Source organism: Phytophthora cinnamomi, assembly GCF_018691715.1.
Source record: "Phytophthora cinnamomi strain GKB4 chromosome Unknown Contig17, whole genome shotgun sequence".
Classification (NCBI taxonomy): domain Eukaryota; phylum Oomycota; class Peronosporomycetes; order Peronosporales; family Peronosporaceae; genus Phytophthora; species Phytophthora cinnamomi.
In genome coordinates this window covers 530,079-554,710 of record NW_027150950.1, presented here as the reverse complement: position 1 = coordinate 554,710, position 24,632 = coordinate 530,079, and the positions used below count along the sequence as shown (strand labels likewise).

The window sequence follows — 24,632 nt, the reverse complement described above, 5'->3', positions numbered from 1 at the left end:
AAACGACAATTTGTTCGAGGTCTCATGCCTCGGATCTTACAGTATTCTTGTCGGACATTGCGCGGCGAGAAGACGATGAAGTGGACAGCATTTGTCTAGTGTTGCGAAGCATTTACTCGTCTGCTACTAACCGCTACATCTCAATCTTCCACGCAATCAGTGCAAACAGTCATCTCAAGGGCGTAATAGATCCATGTAGTAGTAAACAATCCAATGATTGTTCAGATTCGGTCTCGTGGATCTCCACGAACGGCTTCAACTTGGACGACGCAGGGCTTCGCTCGACCAACCACAGGCTGGGCAGACCGTGACGAAGAAGGTGTTTCAGTTCCTGCGAGTAGTGAAGGAGATGGCGACTAGCTCAACGTTGATGACGAGGATCCAGAAGTGTCAGCTTCGGTTGCTGCAAATCCTTGTAGCAGTAAACAATTCTTGATTGTTCAGATTCTGTCTTGTGGATCTCCACGAACGACTTCAACTTGGACGACACAGGTCTTCGCTCGACCACTGGCTGGGGCAGACCGTAACGATGAAGACACGTTCGTAGGACGCCATCGTGAGACAAGATCACAACTCAAAAAAGATCCGAGAAGGTCTAGTAGTCAGGAGATGGCGACTAGCTCGCGTTGGGACGAGGGTTCAGAAGTATCAGCGCCGGTTGCTGCAAGCTTTGCTGCGGGTGATTTTGTGGATCGAGCGGACCCGAAACACCGTCGCAAGTGGCTTCCGTGGTTATTCGGCGGAACAAGTGGTGTCGTTGCGTTTGTAGCGCTGCTCGAGTCTTCTCGCTGCGTCTGCCGGACACCTACTGAGACTGTCAAGCTGCTCTCACAAACTTGTTGGGTGTTCTCCAATGTACTGGTGCAGTACGCTGCTCGAGGGTTCAAGCCTAAATTTCCAAAGTGGTCGCTGAGGTTCGAGCTGGTGCGAGGAGTAATGCGTACTGCGGCGAACCTGTACGGCGAACGCATCGTTGACGATACACAATCACCCATTTTTCGCTGGCACAGCGGGTTGTTCGGGTCGTTCTTGGGCTGGTTTTCACGCAAACACCACGGTTTAAACCTTGAACCCGTAGTACTGAATGGACTAGAACATCTGGCTGACGTGGCATCGACTGAGTCTCGTAGTCGCAAGCGCTTCGTCATCCTCTTTTACCACGGTGGCGGCTACCGTTCTCGTCCGCGGATGTATATCCCATTCGCAGCAATTTACTTGTCGCCATCAAGCAGGAGCTGGTTGTACAAATACCTGACGAAGACTTTGACGTCGACATTTTCCTCGCAAACTATCGCAAGGTGCCGGAATATCGGTTCCCAATGCCAGCAGAGGACGCTGTCGCCATGTACGAGTACCTGCTGCAACACGAGAAGCTGGATCCGTCCCAGATAATATTGGTCGGTGACAGCGCTGGAGGTGGTCTTGTGCTCTCCACACTGCTACGAGTGCGTGATGGCAAGTCAAGCTGGAAACCAAGACTGCCGCTTCCGCTGGCCGCCATTGTAGCTTGTCCACTTGCCGATCACCGGGATGAAGATCGAATCAAGGGCAGCACTGCGTGCTCTCTCCTAGCATCATTGCTGCTAGCGTGAACTCGTACCACCCGACGCACGAAGGCACTAGCACGTGGGCGGATGCTTCGCCAGTGCATTGCAACCTTAGTGGTCTCCCGCCCGTCCTCCCGCAGGCAGCCAGCGACTATTTATTCGGGCATTCGGTGCGTCTCGCGGCGAAAGTAAAGCGACGCGTTAGCAACTGGGACTTCGACTTCACGAGGGTGTGACGCACGTATTCATGGTCTTTCCGCTATATTCTGCCCTACGCTCGGTAGGAGTCCAGCGCATGGCAGAATTCGCAGCTCTAAGCAATTCTTAAGGGGAACTCAACGAATGAGGACCATCGCGAGGAAATCAAGGCGATAGGTGAACCTCAAACTACGAGAAGTTCCTCCAACCATCTGCCACCTGCAGCGGCCTAGAAGTCTAAACACAACGCTCCGCTCATACATTTCTTGCCCCTAGCAAAACAACATCAGCTTTTCTAACACTCGAGTAGCTGCTTGCTGTGGTTCGAAACCTTCTCTTCTTCCAAATGACCCCGCCACTCAGTCCCGGTGACCGGTGATGGCCTCTGTCTCGAGAACGCTAAGAGGAGAGGCCACGCTCCTTCTTGGCCTTATTGAATTCGATGTCACCCAGGCTCAAAGGTAACTTTCTCTGTATTTCCATACGCCGGAAACGAAATCGACCCGCAAAATGCAGTGTTAGGATGAAAAACCATTATCGTGATTTGTGTTACCTACACATTGTTGCCTTCCTCGATAACCGCATCGTACATCTACAGACAGAAGATAGTCAGAACACGACGTTTGCATTGGACCTTCCACCATACATAAATAAGGAAAACTCAGGCTCGTTCTCTTCGTCGGCATACGTTGCGCGAACTTTCGTACCAGGTCTCAGTCGATCTAGAATCGCGAGTTGTATTCGCGTTCTTTCTATCGGGCAGCAGCAGAAGCTACACATGTATATCATTTTCTTGAGTAATTGCGCGAAGTAGTCTTTCGCACGATGAGTATATTATTCTTTCGAGTTTACAACCGCATTGAGCTAACACTATTCAATCGAATTTTGAACAATATTAGTCTCGCTGCGTGTATTCGAGTTCACATTCCTCATGTTGTATAGTACGCGTTCATGTAGGTGCGGTGTAGCTCACGCTAGTAGGATGATCAGAATTTTAGGTACATGTCGTTTGCCGACTTATCGACATCAAGACGACTTCGAACCTTTCATTTAGCGGTACCTCGGTTTGAAACCTCCCTTCCGCTTCACAAACCCAAGATTTCTCGCTGGTTCTGCCCAAGCCTCTACGAGCCACGCATACAAGCTAGTTTTAGCAATCGCGGCGACATTCTTAGTTAATTGCACCGCAGTCGACCATACCGAAGCACTGGCGTCAACTTTCGTCCAGTCTGAAGAGTGCAGATGGTGACGATAGCAGAATTTCGCAGGCCACGGAAATGTGGAGGACGACAGCACTAGCGCCGAGGAGGGGAGAGAAGCTTTCGCTTCAAGAGCCTTTTCGGGCCAAAGAGGCGAAGGTACAAAAGACTTCTCGAAAGCGACTCTACATAAGATGCTCGCTGGCCCCATCGTTCAAGGTAAACGATGTCTAAGGTCTGAGACAGGAAGTACACGGTCGGCCAGATTAGACAAGCACTGAGGTTAAAAGAGCGAAGGCTACACGACATTGCTGCTTTCGTATCTCAACGACAGCAAACGCTCGTCAGGACTCCGCAAATGAAGAGACAAAAAAACAAAGTACAACATTTTGAAACGATGTTGTAACGTGCTATTGGTTCAATGGTTTGTCTGTGTCTCCGAAACCAGTTTGGTTTGTACTTGGATACAGCCATGGTACACAACAAACAGTGATACAGGCTTGACGAAAACCACACAGTTCTTGTTGTAACTTCGAGTTGTGACTTTCGAAACAATAAATTCTGTCAGATCCAACGAATCCATGTTGTAAACAAGGTTTTGATTGTCCAGATTACCTGCCAGGTTAGACGCTGGCCCCAGAAGTACCCGCTATCAAGCAGGAGCGTGTTGTGCAAATGCCCGACGAAGAATGCGCTGTCAACGTTTTCGCAAGGTGCCGGAATATCGGTTCCCAGTGCCAGTGGCCTTGCTTTCCTCAAGATCGTTCTCACCCATTGGGTTTCCGCTTAAAAATTGCTTGGCTGCGAGCTATGCCATGTATACCATTGAACGCGCACAATATATTTCCATTACACAGGAGTAGCTGCTTGTTGTAATTCAAAATCTCCTCTTTCTCCTTCCAAACCGCCCCGCGCTTTCAGTCAACTCTTGGTGAACTGCTTTGCGGCGAATGCTGCCATCTTGCCATCCTCTACCTGCCGTACGGCAGCACCCACGAGGGGAACAGTGAGAAAACGTGGGCAACCCCCTCGTTCACATCGAGCTCCCAATCTGTGACTCCATCGGCCTTGGCCTTCTCATCAAGCAGCACTGAGTCTTGGTAGAGATAGTCTAGCGTAGCTGCTTGGATAAACACCGGCGGAAGGCCGCTAAGGTTGCAGTGGATCGCCGAGGCATCAGCCCACGTCGATCGGTCCGCGCACGTCGGGTGGTACACGATCCGAGCAGTTTTGGCGATGCTGCGGGTGAGGATGCAGTTGCGAACGCTGGCAGGATTAATGCTTTCACTGAGGTCAACGAACGGACTTGACACGATAGCTGTCAGCGGCAAACGACCGGGCTGGTTAGCGTCACGCAAGCGAAGCAGCACCGACATGACGACCCTCCTCCAGCGCTGTCGCCCGCAAGGAGATGATTTGGTTGGGGACAAGCCTTCATGGCAAATGGGTTCTCGTATGCTGCTACGATCTCGCGGTTGTGTCAGGGAAGCAGAACTCTGGTGTTTTGTGATAGTTGGCGAGGAAAACGTCGTGACTGAGCGCTGCTGCCGCGACTCCCACTCCCTCTCGATTGACGCAGCCAAAGAGGCACAAAGAAGCTGTAGAACCTCGGACTCAGCAGGGAGAAGCGCCCCCGTGCACGTACATCACCACCAGCCGCTCGCTCTCGGTCTTTGGAGCGGTCTTCGGTGAGCCATAGATGTTCCAATCCGTTGAAGTCCACAGACTCCATCTGTCGGCCGTACCATTGACAGTAGACAGCCAGCAGCGTGCCCACCGCTTCGCTCTGAGCACGGATCACGCAGGCGTACTGGGCATCTTTGACCATCCGCTCGCCGTACAGCTCGTTCACAGTCCGAATAGCTGCGCGCGCAGCAGCTCAAAGCGCAGCGTCCACTTGGGAACTCGGGGCGGAATCTCGCGCGACGAAGCTGATAGCGTCACGCGACGGCTACCGACCCGCGGCAAGAGCCACCGCTTCCAACGGAGACCGACAAATGCCTCGGAGACTCGCGTGGAGCGCTGCAACCGCAAGCGCGCCGCCGGTGGCCCCGACCACCAGAGTCCACGGGATCGCCTGCTGCTCGGACATCGTAGATCGTTCTCCTCCCCACGGATACCTCCGTGCAGGCTGCGCGCAAACAAGACTCGCGATTGCGCGCACGCGATCCACTCCTGTCAATCAAAGTCTCCGACCGATGGACCAGTGTTGGCAGGAGATTGGTTTTTGGTTTAACCTGGTTTTACAAAAACCATGGTTAAACCAGGTTGCACGACCAGCAACAACCAGAACAACGTGGATGCGACGCGGCGTCACCAGCTACCAGAGTGCTGAAAATCGAGACCCAGGATCTGGTCGATGACCTTGCCAACGGCGACGTCAGCAAAAGCAGGTTCCTACGGAGCGACGATGCTACGGGTGTCGACGACGTAGGCACGAATGATGCCGAAAATGAAGAGCGCGTGAGTTTGAAGGGTCTTCTTGGAGTTATCAAACAGAAAATGACCTCTGCGACGATGCCACTCGACTTGAATACCGCCATCATCCCCGAAAAGGTCAAAGCCGATTTCTCCAAGTTGTACATAAAGAAGATGAAGGAAAACGATACCTTCAAGATGAATATGTTCGAGAAGTGGGATGTGTACACGGTGGAGGAGATCATGCCAAAAATGAAGAGCATCCCGAAGCGAGACGGAGCGTTGGTGTCAGAGTACTGAAATAGGCGATCCAAAGGCATCCGGCGTGGTAATATCGTAACAGGCAAAGCGAACATCAACCCGAAGCCAGACTCGGTATAAAATACGTACACAGTTCCCATTCTTACTGCAGCGAGTCTTCTTATAAGAGTTTTGTGTAAGCTTTCAGACTTGGTCAGCACTTGCGCCTTCATTCAATGGGGGGCTTGCAATTTTCGCTCGCCACTTGTGTCTACCGTACAGTGGGTGCACGTAATACTGTACTTGTATTTATCGATGCAGCGAATTCGTGACAGGACTTGTACCTATTTCCTACAGGTCTTGTATTCGAGAAAATCCATTGGTTTGTAGCTCTGCGATGTAGGCCCTGATGTAAGGGTTCTACAACAAGTTGTTCAACGTGCACGGAGGTAAGTGCACTATGTTGTATGATCCTGGACTTAAGGCTGCACATCCACTACAACATGACGCGTTTAAGCAGCAGCGGCGAATAAAACACAAGCACACAAAGCCTTAGCACCACGTTTCTGTATTCACTGATACAAAGCTGAGGCTGCAATCGAGGAAATGCAGCGCTCTCGACGTACCCTCTCTTCTGTTCGCGGCAACCCCGGTAGCTCGCGCCTCTATTCCTCCTTGGTCTTCGCGGATGCGTCGCCGTACATGCGCGAGTTTCTTCAGACGCTCCTCGCCTCGCGATCCTTCTCCGGCGAAGGGGATCGGCTCGAGATCGCTCGTCGCCTTCGACATTCTGGCTGCGTAACCACCACTTCGTCACGCTTTGCCGGGCTGCGGGAGCGCTTCCGTGTCGTCCAGCGATCGAGCTTCAGCGACAGCGAACCCTTGTAGCTGGCTGGCCGTGAGGCATAGTCTCCACTGCCTCAGCCTTACGCCGTTCACGCTCGCAACTTGCCGCAGAAGATCTCCCGTCATATCACCACCCCTGTGATGTTTTTTCATGAAATGTGTGAGTGAAAGCTACACCACCTGCAGGCTCTCGCAAACCCTTGAACTTGCTTCGCGTTTACTTCTCCGACTGCGGCTTCGGATGCGACGACGGCGGTTTACAAAGCAGATCGGCTACGGGAGCGGTGGCGCGTCCGGATCGCGACCTGTCCCGTCGACTACCACGGCGACGGTCACCATCGCGCCTGCTGTCGGTCTCGATCTCGGCGACGGTCTCGGTCTCGTCTCGGTCTCTGCCCACCGATCGAGAACGAGACGGGGAACGCCACGACTTTACCTTATCAGATCGTGTCGGTCACTCTCAGGTCATCGCCTTACTGTTCTCAGAATTACGTTTCCATGTACGCAGGCTCAGGCAAACGAGTTCTCTCACGTGTCATATTCCATATCCGGAAAAACCTGAGACCAATCAGTTTCATTTCCCGATACCACATATGTGTGGACCACTCACTGTGGTGGTCCACTTCAATGTATCCATTGGTGTGTCTTACACCAATGTGAGGAAGTATCTAAAACCTTTAACAGATATTTATCTGTTAAACCATAAGCGGCAATTGCCATGCACAAGTGACAGTTATGCACAAGTGACGTTGTCACTTGTGTGTGTAACCGACACCATCCCCGTTAAGGCTTAGACGTGTCGGTATCGACACGTCAATTAATATTGACTGCTTGTCAATTGTTTGTGTGATTTCCGTGCTCATCTGCAATGAGCACGATCAAGTGAAGACACTATTGCAACAGAGTGTAAACTCACTGTTGCTGTGTACACGCGATAGCGCGAGGTGCGCCGCTACCACGGGGACAGACAAAACGTGTCTGTGTACGATTCTTCGATGTCGACCGCGTCTATGCGTCGACATCTCTAAGCGAATTCTGTGCTTACCGTGATCGGGTAAGAAGCCAAAGCACTTCGAGTCCTTCTCGAAGTGGCAGATAGTAAACTAACTGCTGTTGCGGTGGAGGTTGGTGTCCGTGCGCCGTCGCACTGTCGTCCAGGTGGCGGTGCATATTAGCAACGCGACACAACAGGTATACTATATGTATACCTGAGAGCTTCAGATCTCCGCTAATTATCTAGCACGCGAGTTGTCAGGCGTTGCGGTCGATTCTATAGCTCGCACTACTCCGGTGGTTCTCTACGTGTCGTAGCTGGGGAGGGAACCTCTGACGCGAAAACAATCCGGACCTGATTGTTTTCCTATGATCAAACATTCGCTGGACGATCCAGCGAATTTCTCCGCGCGCGTCTCGCAGCGGTGGCGGAGTGGTGGAAACACGCTCCGATGGTCAAGCCGTGTTGACCTTCATCTCGGTTGCTCCAAGACCAAGTGACGGTCGGAGTACTTCAGAGCGCGGCGGCCGCTCTGTTCCTTCGTGTCCGGCTCTGGCGGTTCCCCAGACCGCCTTGAACGTGTCGGTCGGGCCAGGCGATCAGAAACGCTCCAGCGCGTAGTCGCGCTGGAGGAGGGTTTCCGTCGAGGCTGTCTCTTCGGCCGGAGCCACTGGCTCGTGCTGGAGGTAGGCTTTAACCGCCCGACACAAAATGTCGGGTGGAGCGCATGCTAGACGGTATGTCTGAGCGTGTATGCGCGTACCGTGGCGTGCCATCACCGTGAATGGCCCGAAGCGCGGAGGCTTGCTTGCTCCGAAATTCGAAACTGCATGTTTGGGCAGGTTTTGAGTAGATAACAAAACCAATGAATCCACGTTGAATTCATTTGTGTTGCCCCTGCCAATATTATCGGCGTTCAGCTTCTGTTTATCCACAGAAGCTGCATCGGTCTCGGACAAACCGAATTACGGCTTGTCTTTATTGATAAAGTCAATCGCATCCGAGCTGAACTCGTTCAGTTCGCTCTCCGCAAGAGGCCCGGCCTCTGCGTGGTTCTGCGGTGTCGCGCCCTGCGCAGACCCGTGGTCTTTGCCTTGTGGAGTCTGTGCTCTGCACGACTCGTTTTCACTGGGGGGTCAGCGCAGTGCGCGACTGGTTCTTCTGCCGGTTCGCGCCCCGCGCAGACCTGGTTGTCGCGTTCTGTTGTCGGGCTGACACGTGTCGGTGTCAGGGTTTTGCGACGCTGTGATGCAGTCGTGCAGATCCTCCCCACTAAAGTGGGAGCACCACCCGAGAACTCGGGACGGGGATGCCGCATGGCATTCAATAAAACGGTGTATGCCCGAGGCATGCACCGAGTTGTTGATGGCGAATTCCGCATCGACAAACACTCGCTCCAGTATTGGAACGAGCGAGCGTAGCTCTTCAACATATCGACGAGCACGCGATTCACGCGCTCGGTTTGACGTCCGTCTGCGGATGGTCCGCAGTCGACATTGAAAGTTGGTCCCAAGAAGTGTAAACACTTGCCACAGGTGCGCTGTGAAGCGGGTCTCTGTCCGACACGATGTCGGACGGCATGCCAGGTGTTTGAACACCATGTCGACGAACAGACGGACTGCCCGCTTCGCGGTCACCTCTGTGCACCGCAGCAAGATGTACCATCTTGCTGAAACGGTCTACAAAGACACAACACCGGTGTCTCTCCGCTGTCCGGGAAGACCAAAGATGAAGTCCAATGACATGGACTCCAACACCGACGGAGCGGTAGTGTGATGACGGTCGCAAACGGCGCAGGCTTTACGCGTACACCTCGCAAGCACGGACGTACTTGCGCGCACCCACTTGTACTGGTGGTGCCAGTAGAAGTCACGCGCGAGAAGGACGATGTATTCTCACGTCGAGATGTCCGCAGACGGGGCATCATGATACCGTACATGATCCTGAGTCGCAGGTCATGGTCATTTGGCACGACAACGCGATCCGCGTTGTCGTCGACTGCATTGTAAAGCAGTAGTCCGTCGTGCAAGAAAGCGGTGCACGCGCTCGAAGGTGTTGGGCAGCTTCTGACGGACTTGTCAGAAGGTGCTGTGCCATAGGCCAGCAAGAGCTTCGCGTCCGCGTCGTGCGCGTATGCGGCCTTCACATCATCCAACAGAGATGATGTGGGTTTGCTCGATCGCATGGCGTCAATGGCATTGACGCCAACAGCTTGCATAGTCCGGCCGACGTGATAACGCGTCGGCCACCACGTTCAATCTTCCGGTTTGTATTCGACCGGATAATCTCCGCAAAGAATGAGAGCCATCTCGCCATTCTTTGTGAAATGTGGCGACTTCACTGCGGTGCGCAGTGAAGCATGGTCGTGTAGACCACAAGGTCTACTCCCAGCAAGTACACTCGGAACTTTGAGTGCATACTTCGGCAAGGAGTTCCTTGTCATGCACGGATAGTTGCGCTCAGCTGGCTTCATGACGCGATTGGTAGACGACACGATCACGGCCCTCGTGATCGTGCGTGTAACGCGCATCCGATCGCGAAATCGGATGCGTCACACCGTGAAATGGCGATCTATCAGCCACTGCCAAGATCGGCGCCTCAGATCAAGCCCGCTTGACTGCATCGATGCCTTTTGGCAATCGGTCTTAGTTCCACACAGCTTCTTTCTTAAGAAGCTGGACAGCGGGCGGATCTTGCCGCATAGTCCTCCACGTATTGCACAAGCATGTGACCGCTCAAGGAACTGCCCCCAGTTCCTTGACACTTGATGGCGTTGGCATCTGTTACACTCTGACCTTTTCTGGCAGGGCGGACACCATTCTTCCTACGAGACAATCGAGGACGGGTATCTCGCTCGCCCCGAAGATACACTTCTTCAGGTTCGCGTAGAGCTTATGCTTTCGCATAAGCTCAAGTGCCGAGATGCACCCTGTGCATCTCTACGTCGTCTTCCGTCCACAGCCCGGCTGTGGATGAATACATCATGAAGAGCTCGGTGCGAAGTCGCGCACGAGCGCAACAAGTGCGTCACGCACCTGTTGAAAGTCGCAGGGCATTCTTAAGCCCCTGTGGCATTACTAGCCATTCCCAGAGCATGCCGCTTGGCGTGCTCACTGCCGTGAGGGATATCGCTTCACGCATTAGGATTTGATAAAATCCATCTCGCAAGTCGAGAGCACTGTAAACGGTGCTCCCGGCCATCGAATCGATGATAACATCTTTTCGTGGTATCGGCGTCTGCGGGTACCGTCGCATCGTTCAGCTTGTTGTAGGCATGAACGATGCGCCATCCCCCTGTGGCTTCTTGACAGAACGTCGAGCACCGTGCGGGACTTCCGCACTTGTTCTGTCTTTACGACGACTTTCAAGAAGTCGTCGATCGCTTTCACTTGCTCGCGGCGTGGCCACTGCCGCGTGACACAGTATTTCGTGCCCGGCACGAGATCAATCTGCGTGCTGAATGCCCTTATCCTGCGGAAGCTGCAGGAATGCTCTTCCGGAGTACGTCTTTGTACCCCTCAGCACTCGTAGGGACTGACTTCCAGCGAGTCCCAACCTTGTTCCTCGAAGCGCTCTCGCTTCGTCTTCGCACCGAGAGTGTCTTCACTCTCAGTGCTCCCATGAGCTGCCTCAGCTCTTCGCTGCTCGCCGCCTCTTTCGCTGTCGAAAGAACGCAGACTTGCTCGATGCGTCCATCGTGCAAGTCGCGCGTGAAGCGCTTCCAACTCATGGCTGGAAGCGAAGTCAACTCCGACGCCGTCGTCGGAGGACTAGCGAGTTCCATGTCACGATACTGGAATCCAGTATCGGTGCGCGTCAAGACGCTTAGCGTCTTGACATTCGGCGTCACCGCCGCAGTCTGCCCAGCAGACTGTTCCTGTTGCGTCTCGTCCGGACGAGACTTGCGAGCGTTTTCCGCTTGCGCCGCTTCTTGTTGGCGGAGCCCGGCTGCACAGTTGTTCTTCTTGTCCAGGCCCGGTCGATAGCCGTTCGCCGGCGGACCCTGTCCGGCGCGGTATCAAGCCCGGCTTGACCGCATTTTCCTTCTGCAGCCCGGCTGCACGGTAATGTCCTTCGCCGGGACCCTGTCTGCGGGCGCGCGATATCAAGCCCGGCTTGATCGCATGAGGCTTCGTCAGCCCCGGCTGCACGACAGCATGCAAATTGCGTCAGTGCGGTAGTTTGCAACCGTCCGCACTGTTTGCAGCGTCAACTCCCGGAGTTGACACGCCTTCGTCACCTCGACGCCATCTTGGCGGAGCCCTCATGACCGAGGGGCTTCCCGGAGCCGACGCGTCGTCGTCGACCTGACCCTCTTCGGGTCAGGGACTGTCCCTACACGCTTGAAGGGGTGTTGGTTCCCGGAACCAACACATCTTTCTTCCGACGTCGGCAGCATTGCCGACGTGGATTCTCTTGTGCGCATCCACGCACCCTTGGCACCTGGGACAGCGGCATTAAGCGCTGTCTCGACTGGCGAGTCGCGCGCACCTGTGCGTGCGCGCGGTAACAGGCCATCGCTCTCTGTTCCGCAGTCGCTCCGAAGCGCACGAGCGTGCGCTTCTTCCAGTCAATTATCCGGATGCCGTGCAACCACGGCATGCCCATAACAACGTCGAACTTATCGTCCAGGTCCAGGACGATAAAGTGTTCGACAAGCACCGTTGTTTGTACGAGAAGCGCACGTTCACGACGCGCTTCTCGGTCTTTACGATGGCACCTGTTGCCTGCGTACCTCCAGAAGACTTCGAGTGTATCTACCTCCTCGAAGTCAAGTCTCGGAGGTCCGTAGTCGAACAAAGTTGTTCGACGCGCCTGAATCACCAAAGCTCGAAGAGAGTCACTGCTCTCTTCGAGCAAACCTTGGTATAGTTGGCCGTAGAACTGCTGCGTCGCTAGCAGCAGGGGAGGTAAAACGACAACCGCTGAGTTTAACCCCGCCGAGCAACTCCAGCCGATAGTCCGCCGCGCTTCGTTACCTCACGCAATCACACTCCATTGCACTCATTGACTTTAATCCCGTCCTCGATTTTCTTCGGGATGCGTGAATCGTGCCGAAGTAGTCTCTTCCAGCAGGCTAACCAGCCACTCTCCAATAGTTCTATACCGTCATCAATAGCATCTCAGTTAGTACCTCCGTGTCGGACGGCGCGCTGCAGCGTCGAGCTTACGACCAACTAAGCAGCATTAGCCATCCTTACCACCTCTGGCAACCAACCCACAAGCACTCACGTCTTCAAGCCCGGGTTGGCCGACGCGTTGAACTCCTCAGTGTCTTCCAGGTACGGCTCGAACCACGTCCAAAGCTCCCCCGGGTCGCACGTGAAGCGCAGATATAGGAAACCAACCACGCGGATGTACGGGGAGTCCTGCAGTTAGCCGACAACAACAGTCAATAACCCCATCCACCAGGCATTAAACCTCAGAAATAACCTCTCTCGCCCACCGTGTGACGCAGCAAGCCCTGCATTTGCTTGCGCGTGAGGCGCATGAGGAAGAACTTGTGCAACAGACAGAAGCAGCTCGATGGGATGCGCGCCGTGCCTGGCGACCATGGCTCTGCAAGCATCGAAAAGCATGAAGGTTAACCTTTGTAATCCGCTCAGATAGGTTAACCTATCTCACACCTGCATGGTCCACTCGGTAGTAGATCTCGTCCACGACCTCATGGTACGTGCGCAGTTTGTAGAGCTCGTGGAAGTAGGCGGACTGCAGGATGTTCTGGTGCAGCAGCGTGTTCAGGTTGTACGTCGTGTCGTTGCCATAGCTGCCGAGTTCGTTCAACATTTAACCAGTCAAAAAGAGTCAATAGGTTAAATCGAATACCTCCGCTCCCAGCGCGAGTTCGGCGATGGGGAAGACACGCACACGGCCAGCTCGTCCTGCTTGACGCGTCGTTCTGTCTCCTCGGGCGGCTGGTCCTGTGCGCTCTGCCCGCGCAGGGACTTTTGCAGCGCGTGGCGCGTCAGCGCCGAGCGGGACATGACGGCCGAGTTAATGGGCGCCTTCACGCAGCCTGTACCATATGGGTGGTACAGTAGTGTAGACCACATGAGATGCTATGGTACCATAGACACGGTACATGATGTGTAGCACACCAGCTGACCAACACGTTGGCTTGTGCTGATGGCAGATGGCATAGCGCTTCATCACGTCGGCGCACTGGCCGCATCAGGCGCTGGGCGTAACGACGCCCGAGGCTGCAGGCCGCCATCGCCATCGCGCGTGCCTCGCGTGCGTCTGGCGCATTTGACACGCTGGAAAAAAATCTCGTCACGTGTAGAGCATGGCACTGGCAACGGCCGAACTGAAGTTTTTGGGTGTTCGGTTCTGAGGCGGGCGTTTCGTTGCCGTTTCCGGTCACCTCGGTATCAGATACCAGTACTGCTGCTGAACTTGACTCGGCGCCAGCACCGGCATGACAATGGACATTGCCCGAAGTAGAACACTAGTGCTAGGCAAATGTAGCCGCTATCCATGTAAGAACGCAAAAGGCCGCCAATCTCGCGGGCGGCTACGTGGATTTAGTCATAATTATTGGCGACATTGTGCGGATCTTTAGCGCAGGCATAACTTCGGCTACGCGAAAATGTACTTCCTTTCCTGTGCGGATCTTACGCGTACTTGGCAGGACAGCAGGCGGTGTCCGTCGACCAAGTTCTTGGCTCGTGGCGCGTAGCTTGGAGCTTCCAAACGCGAAAGCTTGACCGTCGGCGGACGAGGACCTCCACCTGGTCCGGCTGGCGAAGTTCGCGCTTGAAAATTCAGGAATGAGAAGTCTTCCTTCGGTCGAATATGGCACGATTATTGAACTAAGTCGCGTTATGCGGTCACGCAATTAATCCGTTGGGGCTGTCCACCCCTCATTCTGTGGGGGTTCCCAGTATAATTTAGCTGGGGTACGAGGACCTCCAGTGTCTAATAATTTAGCCGGGGTGCGAGGGAGAGGGACGGCCGGCAGGCATCCATGCCGTGGCCGTCGTCGAGTGCTCCGGCGGCGTGTGTGTATGTGGGTGTGCCTGCTTCCGTTCGCAGGCAACGCGCCGGCCCTCTTCGTCTTCTTGGTCTAACGGCTTACTGCTCAGCAGCTCTTGAGCGCGTCAGCCACGTGGACGCGTCGACGTCGTGCTCGGCGTACACGAACAACTCCTTGTGGTTCTCGAGGCGGATGCAGATGCCGTGCGCGTGGCCGCTCCATGTCGCAGCCGACAGCACCACGAGGCCCTTGTCGTCGTGCGGGTCCGAGCTGCGCTGCGAGCGGCTGCGGCGCACGGTCAGGTGGCCGTTGGTCAGCGTCATGAAGCGCTTCTTCCAGCCGTTCAGCAGGCCGCCGCGCGCGTACAGGTAGCCCTGCATGTCGCAGTCCTCGCCGTCGTCGCTGCTGAGCACGCTCATGGCCGTGTGCGTGTAGGGTGAGCTGCTCTCGGCCTGGTACGAGCGCTGCGTGGACAGGTCGCTGGCCATGGTGCGGCGCAGGGGCGCGGGACTCATGAGGCCGCGCATCTGCGGGCCTCCTGAGCACGTTGAGCCACTGCATGCGCGCGTCCTGGTCGCCCGCCTGCACGTGCAGCACGCGGCCGCTGGAGCTGGTGATCTTGAGCCCGAAGGTCGTGAGGTCCGAGAGCTCCGCCTTGGCCACGCGCAGGCCGCCCTTGACGGGCAGGTCGAGGCACTGCGTACCGCCGCCCAGCACGTCCGAGGCGATGACGCAGCACTGCGTGTAGTAGGTGAGCGCGGCGCCGTTGAGCAGGAAGAAGCGCTTCTTCCACGTCTTGAACGACTGGCCGCGCTTCCAGAGCCAGCCGTAGAAGGCGGCGCCCTTGAGGTCCTGCGTCGGGATGTTCATCATGGTGAGGCGGTCCGTGAGCGAGTTGTGGGCCGCCGCCAGCGACGAGCTCGAGGACGACTGCGTCTGCGAGAGCGGCGACTGCGCCAGCTTGCGCTTGCTGGGGCTGAAGCGGATGCTGCTGCTGCTGCTGCGCATGCTCGGGTGGCCCTCGGGCGTGACGGGCGAGACGGTGTCGCCCAGGATGGGGAACTCGGAAGTGCTGGTGTCCGCGAAGCTACTGCCGCTGCTGCTGCTGTGCTCCATCATGGGTATGTACCGTAGAGCGATCGATCGGCGCGACGGAGCTGGTGGGGATTTGACACGTCCGGTTCGCCTGGCACTGGCAAGACAAGACGAGCTGCTGCTGGCGTAACGCGCAGAACTGACTATGGGTGGATGGCAGGGGGGAAAGAAGGCGTCACGCCGGTCGCGCGCGATTCAACCATCGGGTGGCGCAGCGCCAGGCTCTCTTGCGCCCAGTATGCCGGGAAATAGTACTTGCCTGGATTTTTCGACGAAAGTCTCTACAAAATGGCGCGACCGTGCAAACTAACGTCACATTTGAGCGCGCTTTTGCTTTTGAAGCACTATCCGCGCTTCATATTAACGTTAGTCGCCGCGGTAACTAACACCGCCGACGCCCGGTCAGGTGCAGTTACCTCGCCGCCCATTTAGACACACGGTGAAAGGCTTGGCGGCGGCGGCAGCGGCAGCAACGGCGTTGCAGACCTGCTAAACTGATGGCGCATGACTCTCCAACTCGGCGACGGGCGGCGGTCGACACGGCGACGTTGAAGATCTTCTTCCCGTTCGTGCGCTTGCTGAGTCAAGACTGGTCTACCAACCTGGTATGGAGCCGACTTGCGTCGGGAAACTTACAGTAGCGCAGCGGCCTCATTCGCACAACGTCCTCGCCCCCGCTTGGTCTTAGCCGCGCGACGGCCGATCGATCTTGTCCTGACGAACGTCGAGAGCACCACCCAGAGTTCCGAGATGTGGTGAAATTCGCGATAACATGGCCGGTTTCTGCGCCGCTTGTCGAGAATTTTCCCAACTGCCGAGAATGGGTCGAAACTTTTACCGTGAGTCTTCGCGGCGCCCATGAACTGGGTCAGCAAGCACACATACGAGGGCGTTCGCGTCCTGCGATGGCAGGCACGGTTTGGTGCATGCTGACCGCGCGGCGGTCATTTTGCGGTGGATTTTCCCCGCGCGGCGTCTGCCAGCTCTATGCTGGCGGGGAGAGACCGCCAAAACTGATGCTCCAGAGACCGTGGCGCGCGCGCCTGGGCGATTGCCCTTACAACACGCTGCGGCGAGGCTGCTCTCATGCCCGCTGCCGTCAACAGCGTTCAGCGTTACCGGCTGGCAGGTATTCGCTGCAGGCTTGCAGAGCCCCGCGCTCGCACTGTGACGTCTGTGCGACAGCTGCGGCCACTGCGGTTAGCTCACTTGCGTCGGCAGGGCTCGGTGGCCGCTTCAAGGACCGCGCCAAGGGAGACCGGTCAGATGGCTACGCGGAGTGCAGGACGAGCCCGCCGCAAGTCCACGCGTGGTACAGCGCGAGCTCAGCGCGGCGAGCGGATCCTGCCGGGACTTCCGGTCTCGAACCGTTGCCACGAGGTCGTCTTGCACGACGCAAGCCGGCCGACGCCGCGAGCGACCTCGCTACCCCCAGGTGTTTACTCCTGCAATTCCGAATTGCCAATTCGGAACCCACGGCTAATCTTCAACACACGTCGCCGAGCTCTCTCGGCCGGGTCGGCGCGTTAGCGCTAGTTGAGGCGGAAGCAGTCTCTGCCTCGGCGTGACGAAGCCGTACATGTACTTACCTCGGAACTGACTACCGCGCTCTTGTTGAGTCTGCTGCCGCGGTCACCGCCGCGCTAAGCGGGGCAAAGCGCGCGAGCCGCTCAGCGGGGGCTATCGCGTCGACCCGAATCGCGAGCTTCCGGCAGAGCGACACACGAAGCAGTAATGCTCCGGATCGCACGTTTCGGTGCTGCGTCAGTTTGTGTTTGGCACACAATTTCTGCGAGTGGGGTAACTTCAACATGGGACGAGTACTACGAGAGAGCACGGCCGGATATGCGCGCCATCTTGCTTCATAGAGTAGAGCGCATGGCAATACAGTATGTCGAGAGCAAACTTTGGTCTGGGAAGGCTTCACGCAAGGCGTTGGGGCTCAGGAGGATGCACCGGTATCGTGGGCGATTGATGCACCCGCCACCCCGTTCTGCTTGGCACCCCGACGCTAAACCGCAAGACTGTGCTTTAATCCTCAGCAATTGTACATCGATCAATGGCAGCACTGATGGACGAGACGCCAAAAGTAAGATCGAAGACGAGGACGCGGGTGGTGGCAACTGTACAGAGATCACTCTCAGAGATCACAACGCTGTAGTAATGCATGCACAACTCTCCCATCTTGTCTGTACATGCACAATACGGTTCAGTAACTTGATCGAATCCGTCGTCGTCAACTTTTTCAACATGTCCAGCGTACCGGCCGCCTGCTTTGATCGTCAAACATTTGATGATGCGTGTTGTCGCGAAATCCTGCTACTGTACCTATTTGGCTTGGTGTCCCAGTAGTTAGTGTACATGTACTAGTATTATTAATAATACATGGTTGTTGTCGCTACAATCGTATAGGCCGGGAATCACTGGATGTGTTGGCGGACTGCACCTCAGATTCAGTGTATCTGTACAGTAGAAGTTATACCTGGACGCCAGTTCACCAAGATTTTCCTCTCCCTTCAATGCTGTGCGCTAGGACACCCTGCGAGCCGGGGACTGCTGCACACAGCAACAGACTAGGCGGACGAATAAGCACTGGGCAAGAAACTTGTGGCAGAATTATTGGTTTCCCATGGAAATGGGTTGCTTCGGTGTCTCCAATCGGACCTGAGGTTGACTGAAACCACGTCCATGACTCGAGAAAGGAGGAACGAGGGTCCATTGCAAGTTCAGAGGTGCCATTAATAAGATGTTTATCAGTGTGTTTTTCGTAGCTGCCGCGAAATACATATAGCAACAGGTTGGGGACGGCTCCACTCGAACACTCGTCCTAGCAATGAACAGTCATGAGAAGCTAGTTCGATTCAAGAGTCCACAGCCCTCACGAGAGCTATATGAGCTGAATAGCTGCAGGGTCGGATGTTGCTGTTGAATTTTTCCCTGCCCCCTCTGACGACGTCGAACCGCACTTACACGTCAAGACAAAAATCCTATCGAAGAAGAATCCAGGGTGTGGACTGGGGCCAAATCTAGAGCCAACACATATTGCGGTTTGTAGCTCTCGCGGAAACGTCCCTCTGCGTACAAATGGTTGCTCACTAAAGTGTCTGCACTTGATCCTACGGGCTAAATCATCAAATAGGGCTTGCACGAACCGATACCACCTCTCTCAAAGGCCAACACCACCACTCGGGTGTTGTTGCGTCCATCCTCCACTTCGGACAACCGACAATCTGCCGTTCGTCGTTCTAGCTGTAATCAAGACCCCCGAAGTGAGCGCTACGTTATGAGTTGCCATCGCATTAATTCGGCGATCGCATCTACGGGCTCTAGCCCCCGGGCAGACTTTTGTAGCAGGAGAGAACGTTTCTGCAGTCACAGACGAGCGAACATGAAGCGCCATCATGCATTTACCGCATGTAGCCGCTGCCATAGGAATCATATCCACACAGCCGTCACTCGAAACATATTTACCCTCGCCAGCGAATCCACATTGAAATGCGTATCCGCCCAACAAACGCGCCACAATGCAGCTCGCCACCGGCAGCGCCCAAGTGCAGATCCAGCACAACGTGCTTCATGTATCCAGCTGCAGCAAAGCGGACAAGCGCGACCCGTCTCGTCAATCAATAGCAGTCGTGTCGGGCGCTGACCCTCTTCGCCCGTTACAGCAATTGCTCGGTCGGCCGGCGCCTCGACGGTTTATCCGCCGCTCGCCGCCGCCAGCTCCTGGTCGGGCAGCTTGGGTTCCGCCGGGCTTCAAATCACGCTTGCGCGTGAACGAATGAGCAAGCCATCTGTGGTGCTTGGGTCGCGCTTCAAATCCATCCCTGCGCGCGATTGGCCAGTGAAAGGGCGCGGGCTCACCATCTTTTCCTCGCCATTGGCCGAAAAACGCGCCAGTGTGCCACATCGCCGGCACACAGATCGCGGGTCTCTGCAGCTGACGTCAACGTTCCCCTCCCATATCCGGTGCCTACCCCCTCTCTATCTTCATGTCCACTCACATCCACTTCTTACATATTCAAATACATCCACTATTTACCTCCCTCTGTACACTGTCATCGCGCTGTCGCTGCGCCGCCCGATCCTATCGAGTCTCGCGGGCCGAATCTTCTGCTTGGTCGACGTACGTCCACCGGCTCGGGAGCTCACTTTGCCATTCGCCCCGCGCCCCGCAAGACCCCCCTTACCCCCATCGCCACAATGCTCGCCCGCACGTCCGCCCCGCTGCGCCGCGCGGCCTCCGCCGCCGCCGGAGCCTCGCGCAACGCCAGCACCATCCAGTCCATCCACGCGCGCGAGATCATCGACAGCCGCGGCAACCCCACGGTGGAGGTGGACCTGACGCTCTCGGGCAGCGCCGAGATCTTCCGCGCGTCCGTGCCCTCGGGCGCGTCCACGGGCATCCACGAGGCCGTGGAGCTGCGCGACGGCGGCAAGCGCTACGCCGGCAAGGGCGTGCAGCAGGCCGTGCAGAACGTCAAGAGTGTGCTGGCCCCCAAGCTCGTGGGCGCCGACCCGACGCAGCAGCGCGCCATCGACGACCTCATGCGCGAGCTCGACGGCACGGACAACAAGGGCAAGCTGGGCGCCAACGCCATCCTGGGCGTGTCGCTGGCCGTGGCCAAGGCGGGCGCCGCCGCCAAGGGCGTGCCGCTCTACCAGCACTTCGCCGACCTCATCGGCAACAAGAACCTGGTGCTGCCCGTGCCCAGCTTCAACGTGATCAACGGCGGCTCGCACGCCGGCAACAAGCTGGCCTTCCAGGAGTTCATGCTGCTGCCCACGGGCGCCGAGAGCTTCTCGGAGGCCATGGTCATGGGCTGCGAGGTGTACCACCAGCTCAAGAGCGTCATCAAGAAGAAGTACGGCCAGGACGCCACCAACGTGGGCGACGAGGGAGGCTTCGCCCCCAACATCCAGAGCAACCGCGAGGGCGTGGAGCTCCTCATGACCGCCATCGCCAAGGCCGGCTACGACGGCAAGATCGGCATCGGCATGGACGTGGCCTCGTCCGAGTTCCTCACCAAGGACGGCAAATACGACCTGGACTTCAAGACGGAGGGCTCCACCGACCTGCTCTCGGGTGAGGAGCTCGGCCAGCTCTACAAGGACCTGGCCAAGGAGTTCCCCATCGTCAGCATCGAGGACCCGTTCGACCAGGACGACTGGACGCACTACTCGTCCTTCACCGCCGGCATCGGCGAGCAGGTGCAGATCGTGGGCGACGACCTGCTGTGCACCAACCCCAAGCGCATCGCCACGGCGCTGGACAAGAAGGCCTGCAACGCCCTCCTGCTCAAGGTCAACCAGATCGGCAGTGTCACGGAGAGCGTGGACGCCGTCGCGCTCGCGCAGAAGAACGGCTGGGGCGTCATGACGTCGCACCGCAGCGGTGAGACCGAGGACTCGTACATCGCCGACCTGGCCGTGGGTCTCGCCACGGGCCAGATCAAGACGGGCGCCCCGTGCCGCTCGGAGCGCCTCGCCAAGTATAACCAGCTGCTGCGCATCGAGGAGGCCCTCGGCAGCGACGCCAAGTACGCCGGCAAGCACTTCCGCAACCCCTCCAAGATGTAAGCTGGACAATTACTATTAAGACGGGAGCCAGCCCGACGCGTGCGTGGCGACAGTGTAGGCGGAGCTAGTTGCTCCGCCTACAGAAAGACAGCGTGAGCAGGTTTGCGCTGCGCCTTGAGTTCTCAGAAGAAATTAATTTGCCCCAGTTGGGCGCGTTCTTGTCGTACCCACGTTTGTCTCTCTTCTTACTACTACTACTACTACGTAGTAGTCATTTTCATGCGAGGGCGAGCTTTAAGTTGTTTGGCACTGAATGCACCTCGCATTGTGAGAGCTATGGATACAACGTGTTGTAGTCCATTTCATGAAAACGCAACGAGAGCGAGCTGCTGTATCATGTTGTAGTGGATGTGCAGCCTTAAGTCCAGGATCATACAACGTAGTGCATGCACGTTGAGCAACTTGTTGCATTGCAGGTAGAACCCTTACATCACGGCCTACATCGCAGAGCTGGATACCAATGGATCTTCTCGAATACAAGACCTGTAGGAAATACAAGTCCTGTCAGGAATTAGCTGCAGCGTTCTATTTGATGAAGGCACAAATGCTGACCAAGTCTGAAAGCTTGCACGACCCAAAACGCTTATAAGCAGACTCGCTTCAGTAAGAATGGGAACTGTGTACGTATTTTATACCGAGTCTGGTTTCGGGTTGATGTTCGCTTTGCCTGTTACGATATTACCCCCCCGGATGGCTTCGGATCGCCTATTTAAGTACTCTAACACCAACGCTCTGTCTCGCTTCGGGATGCTCTTCATTTTTGACATGATCTCCTCCACCGTGTACACATCCCACTTGTCGAACACCATCTTGAAGGTATCGTTTTCCTTCATATTCTTTATATACAAATTGGAGAAATCGGCTTTGACCTTTTCGGGGATGATGGCGGTATTCAAGTCGAGTGGCATTGTCGCAGAGGTCATTTTCTGTTTGATAACTCCAAGAAGACCCTTCAAACTTACGCGCTCTTCATTTTTGGCATCATTCGTGCCTACGTCGTCGACACCCGTAGTATCGTCGCTCCGTAGGAACCTGCTCTTGCTGACGTCGCCGTTGGCAAGGTCATCGACCAGATCCTGGGTCTCGATTTTCAGCACACTGGTAGCTGGTGACGCCGCGTCGCATTCACAACTCACGAAAAGCGCACACACAGCTACCAGGAGGAAGCAGCCTGATCGCATGGGGCTACTGTCGTTGAGCTTGCGTGATCCAAGGAAAGTTGCAGAATGAGGAAGTTTCCGCTACCGCATTCCTTTTGCGCCGCATACAGCTTCATTTAGCCAATCACAGAGCTATATTTTACCTTCGGGAAACTTCGTAAGCACAAAAGCATTTATATCACACCTATACTTGAACATTGTATTGGCCTGACTCTTTTTTTTTTTTTTACCAAAATACAGCTCCAACTCCATAAGCCGAGAAACAAAAACCAAACGCGTACAAATACAGAAGGAATACCAGTACACGCCGTGTACTACACAGCGTGTACAGTGCGCGTCAAAACTATAGGACCACCCGTGTGCTCCCTCATAACTCAATCAATATTTATCATTTTGAGGTGGGGGTTCGACAGTAGGTGTGAAAGACGCTGAGAAAGACCTGCTACGCGCTAACACTCGCGTTTTTGCACTTTAACGGGTGGCTCGTATACAAGAAACTGGTTGTGCAAGGTCGACACAAATTAGGACCACCCCCATCCCAATACAAAATCCAATATTAACCGAAACCCCGTACAAGGCGATATGACTAGAGATTTGTAGTGGGCAGACTTCGGCAGTTCGTTAGACGCGTTAGCTCGTGCAGAACACGACGGTTACTCGCGATCCTACAAGCAACCTATTAAGTGCACTCGGACGCGAACGGGGGTGTCGGACTGAGGCGTAGATTTTAAAGTACGAGTAGCTGTCGACTGAGGCTCCCATTCACTGATCGTTCTATAGCAAATCATAGGGATGCTGCTGACTTACCACTGAGATCTACGTTGGCGATCGCTTCACGCTCAATATTGCTTATGAGGCTATGTCGTGCTCCACAGCTACAGCTAACACTATTTACAATGCTAGGATACTGTCACAGCGAGCTCCCAGAGTGCTAGTGTCAACGTGCGAGCACCCGAAAGCATGCATACTACAAATCTCTAGTCATATCGCCTTGTACGGGGTTTCGGTTAATATTGGATTTTGTATTGGGATGGGGGTGGTCCTAATTTGTGTCGACCTTGCACAACCAGTTTCTTGTATACGAGCCACCCGTTAAAGTGCAAAAACGCGAGTGTTAGCGCGTAGCAGGTCTTTCTCAGCGTCTTTCACACCTACTGTCGAACCCCCACCTCAAAATGATAAATATTGATTGAGTTATGAGGGAGCACACGGGTGGTCCTATAGTTTTGACGCGCACTGTACTACCCCAGCATCCGATCTGAATCTCTATCAAAACACATCCCAAATGACATCATGGAACCATACAGTACAGGTGTCCCCGCTGAATCTGCAACTGCCATCGGCTATCTACCGCGAACACAAAGTGTGCGGGAGTCTGCCAGTGCACAAGATTTGCCTATCTCAGTACATTATATAATATATCCAGCTTCGACGGGACGATGTAAGCGCGACATAGCTAACAAATTTAGGTCGAAATTCACCAATCTCGAAGAAAAGCAGTGCTAAATGCAAAACAAACGAATCGAATCAAAGACCAAACACACCACTATTGCAAGGCCTAGTAAACGGACCAAACCAAAATAGGAGGTCTGAACGAACCGTCGTTAAATCCACAAATATTACTTGATGTTTAATAATTTTCAAGAAATTTTTCAAATATGATACTGCATTGAACAGGATGATAAATTTTAGGGTTGTGGGGTGCTCGACGTACACATGTATTACAAAGGAAATTCGGTACTGTATCTGGATGAACTTTCTGAGCGGACGATTACGTAGGGTCTGATCCGATCAGTGATCGATCTACAGGTGTCCCCGCTGAATCTGCAACTGCCATCGGCTATCTACCGCGAACACAGAGTGTGCGGGAGTCTGCCAGTGCACAAGATTTGCCACAGCTGTCTGGTGATATGTACTGAATTAGTAAGATCATTGCGGCTATATGTCTCTCTGCGGGAAACATCGAGTTGCTAGATCACGGTAGAAAATGAAAGGCCCACAATGAACATTATATCTTAGATCAGGGCATCATTGCGTGCATCAAGAGTCTCTTTACGCGCATTAAGGTCGAGGATAGCATTGATCGGTATATTGTAGGGTTGCCGCAGGAGAAGATCTCAATCTATACAGCCTTAAGTTGGGCGTCACAGGCTTGGAATGCTGTAACTCCGGCCTCTCTATCAGGAACTGCTGGATGCATTCTGGCATCGTATCTAGCGCAAACTCAGCTATGTCGATCCGTAACATTCTTCATTAAAAAGCAGTACATTGGCGTCTATAAAAGAAGTACATTAGCTTCTATGCGCAACCTGTGAAGATATTGTAACCTCGCAGTTTTTTTTGGTCCCACCTTTGCAGATTCAGCGGGGACACCTGTAG

General features: G+C 55.0%; 6 protein-coding genes across 7 annotated transcripts; 2 read left to right on the top strand and 4 right to left on the bottom strand.

The window, feature by feature from the left end:
- Positions 1-3,915: 3,915 nt before the first annotated feature.
- IUM83_04646 (Monoterpene epsilon-lactone hydrolase) lies at positions 3,916-4,320 on the bottom strand (the record flags this gene model as incomplete). Its single annotated transcript, XM_067928738.1, has 1 exon — positions 3,916-4,320. One exon carries the CDS (start codon positions 4,318-4,320, stop codon positions 3,916-3,918), a length of 405 nt encoding a protein of 134 aa, XP_067796243.1.
- Positions 4,321-4,643: 323 nt separating this feature from the next.
- IUM83_04645 (uncharacterized protein) lies at positions 4,644-5,662 on the top strand (the record flags this gene model as incomplete). Of its 2 annotated transcripts, XM_067928737.1 has the most annotated exons (2): positions 4,644-5,068; positions 5,212-5,662. In XM_067928737.1, the coding sequence occupies 2 exons, from the start codon at positions 4,644-4,646 to the stop codon at positions 5,660-5,662; spliced, it is 876 nt and encodes a 291-aa protein (XP_067796241.1). The 2 variants fall into 2 exon arrangements, with proteins under 2 accessions (XP_067796241.1, XP_067796242.1); XM_067928736.1 differs by lacking the exon at positions 4,644-5,068 and having other exon boundaries at positions 5,276-5,662.
- Positions 5,663-12,455: 6,793 nt separating this feature from the next.
- IUM83_04644 (Pre-mRNA-splicing factor 38B) lies at positions 12,456-13,592 on the bottom strand (the record flags this gene model as incomplete). The annotated part of the gene is made up of 6 exons (XM_067928735.1): positions 12,456-12,543; positions 12,675-12,811; positions 12,889-13,001; positions 13,070-13,209; positions 13,311-13,458; positions 13,541-13,592. 6 exons carry the CDS (start codon positions 13,590-13,592, stop codon positions 12,456-12,458), a joined length of 678 nt encoding a protein of 225 aa, XP_067796240.1.
- A 924-nt stretch (positions 13,593-14,516) lies between these two features.
- Positions 14,517-15,537, bottom strand: IUM83_04643 (dynein light chain; the record flags this gene model as incomplete). The annotated part of the gene is made up of 2 exons (XM_067928734.1): positions 14,517-14,898; positions 14,975-15,537. 2 exons carry the CDS (start codon positions 15,535-15,537, stop codon positions 14,517-14,519), a joined length of 945 nt encoding a protein of 314 aa, XP_067796248.1.
- Positions 15,538-19,716: 4,179 nt separating this feature from the next.
- On the top strand, positions 19,717-21,093 carry IUM83_04642 (Enolase; the record flags this gene model as incomplete). The annotated part of the gene is made up of 1 exon (XM_067928733.1): positions 19,717-21,093. One exon carries the CDS (start codon positions 19,717-19,719, stop codon positions 21,091-21,093), a length of 1,377 nt encoding a protein of 458 aa, XP_067796247.1.
- A 629-nt stretch (positions 21,094-21,722) lies between these two features.
- On the bottom strand, positions 21,723-22,274 carry IUM83_04641 (putative secreted RxLR effector protein; the record flags this gene model as incomplete). The annotated part of the gene is made up of 1 exon (XM_067928732.1): positions 21,723-22,274. The coding sequence occupies one exon, from the start codon at positions 22,272-22,274 to the stop codon at positions 21,723-21,725; it is 552 nt and encodes a 183-aa protein (XP_067796246.1).
- Between the last annotated feature and the right edge of the window lie 2,358 nt (positions 22,275-24,632).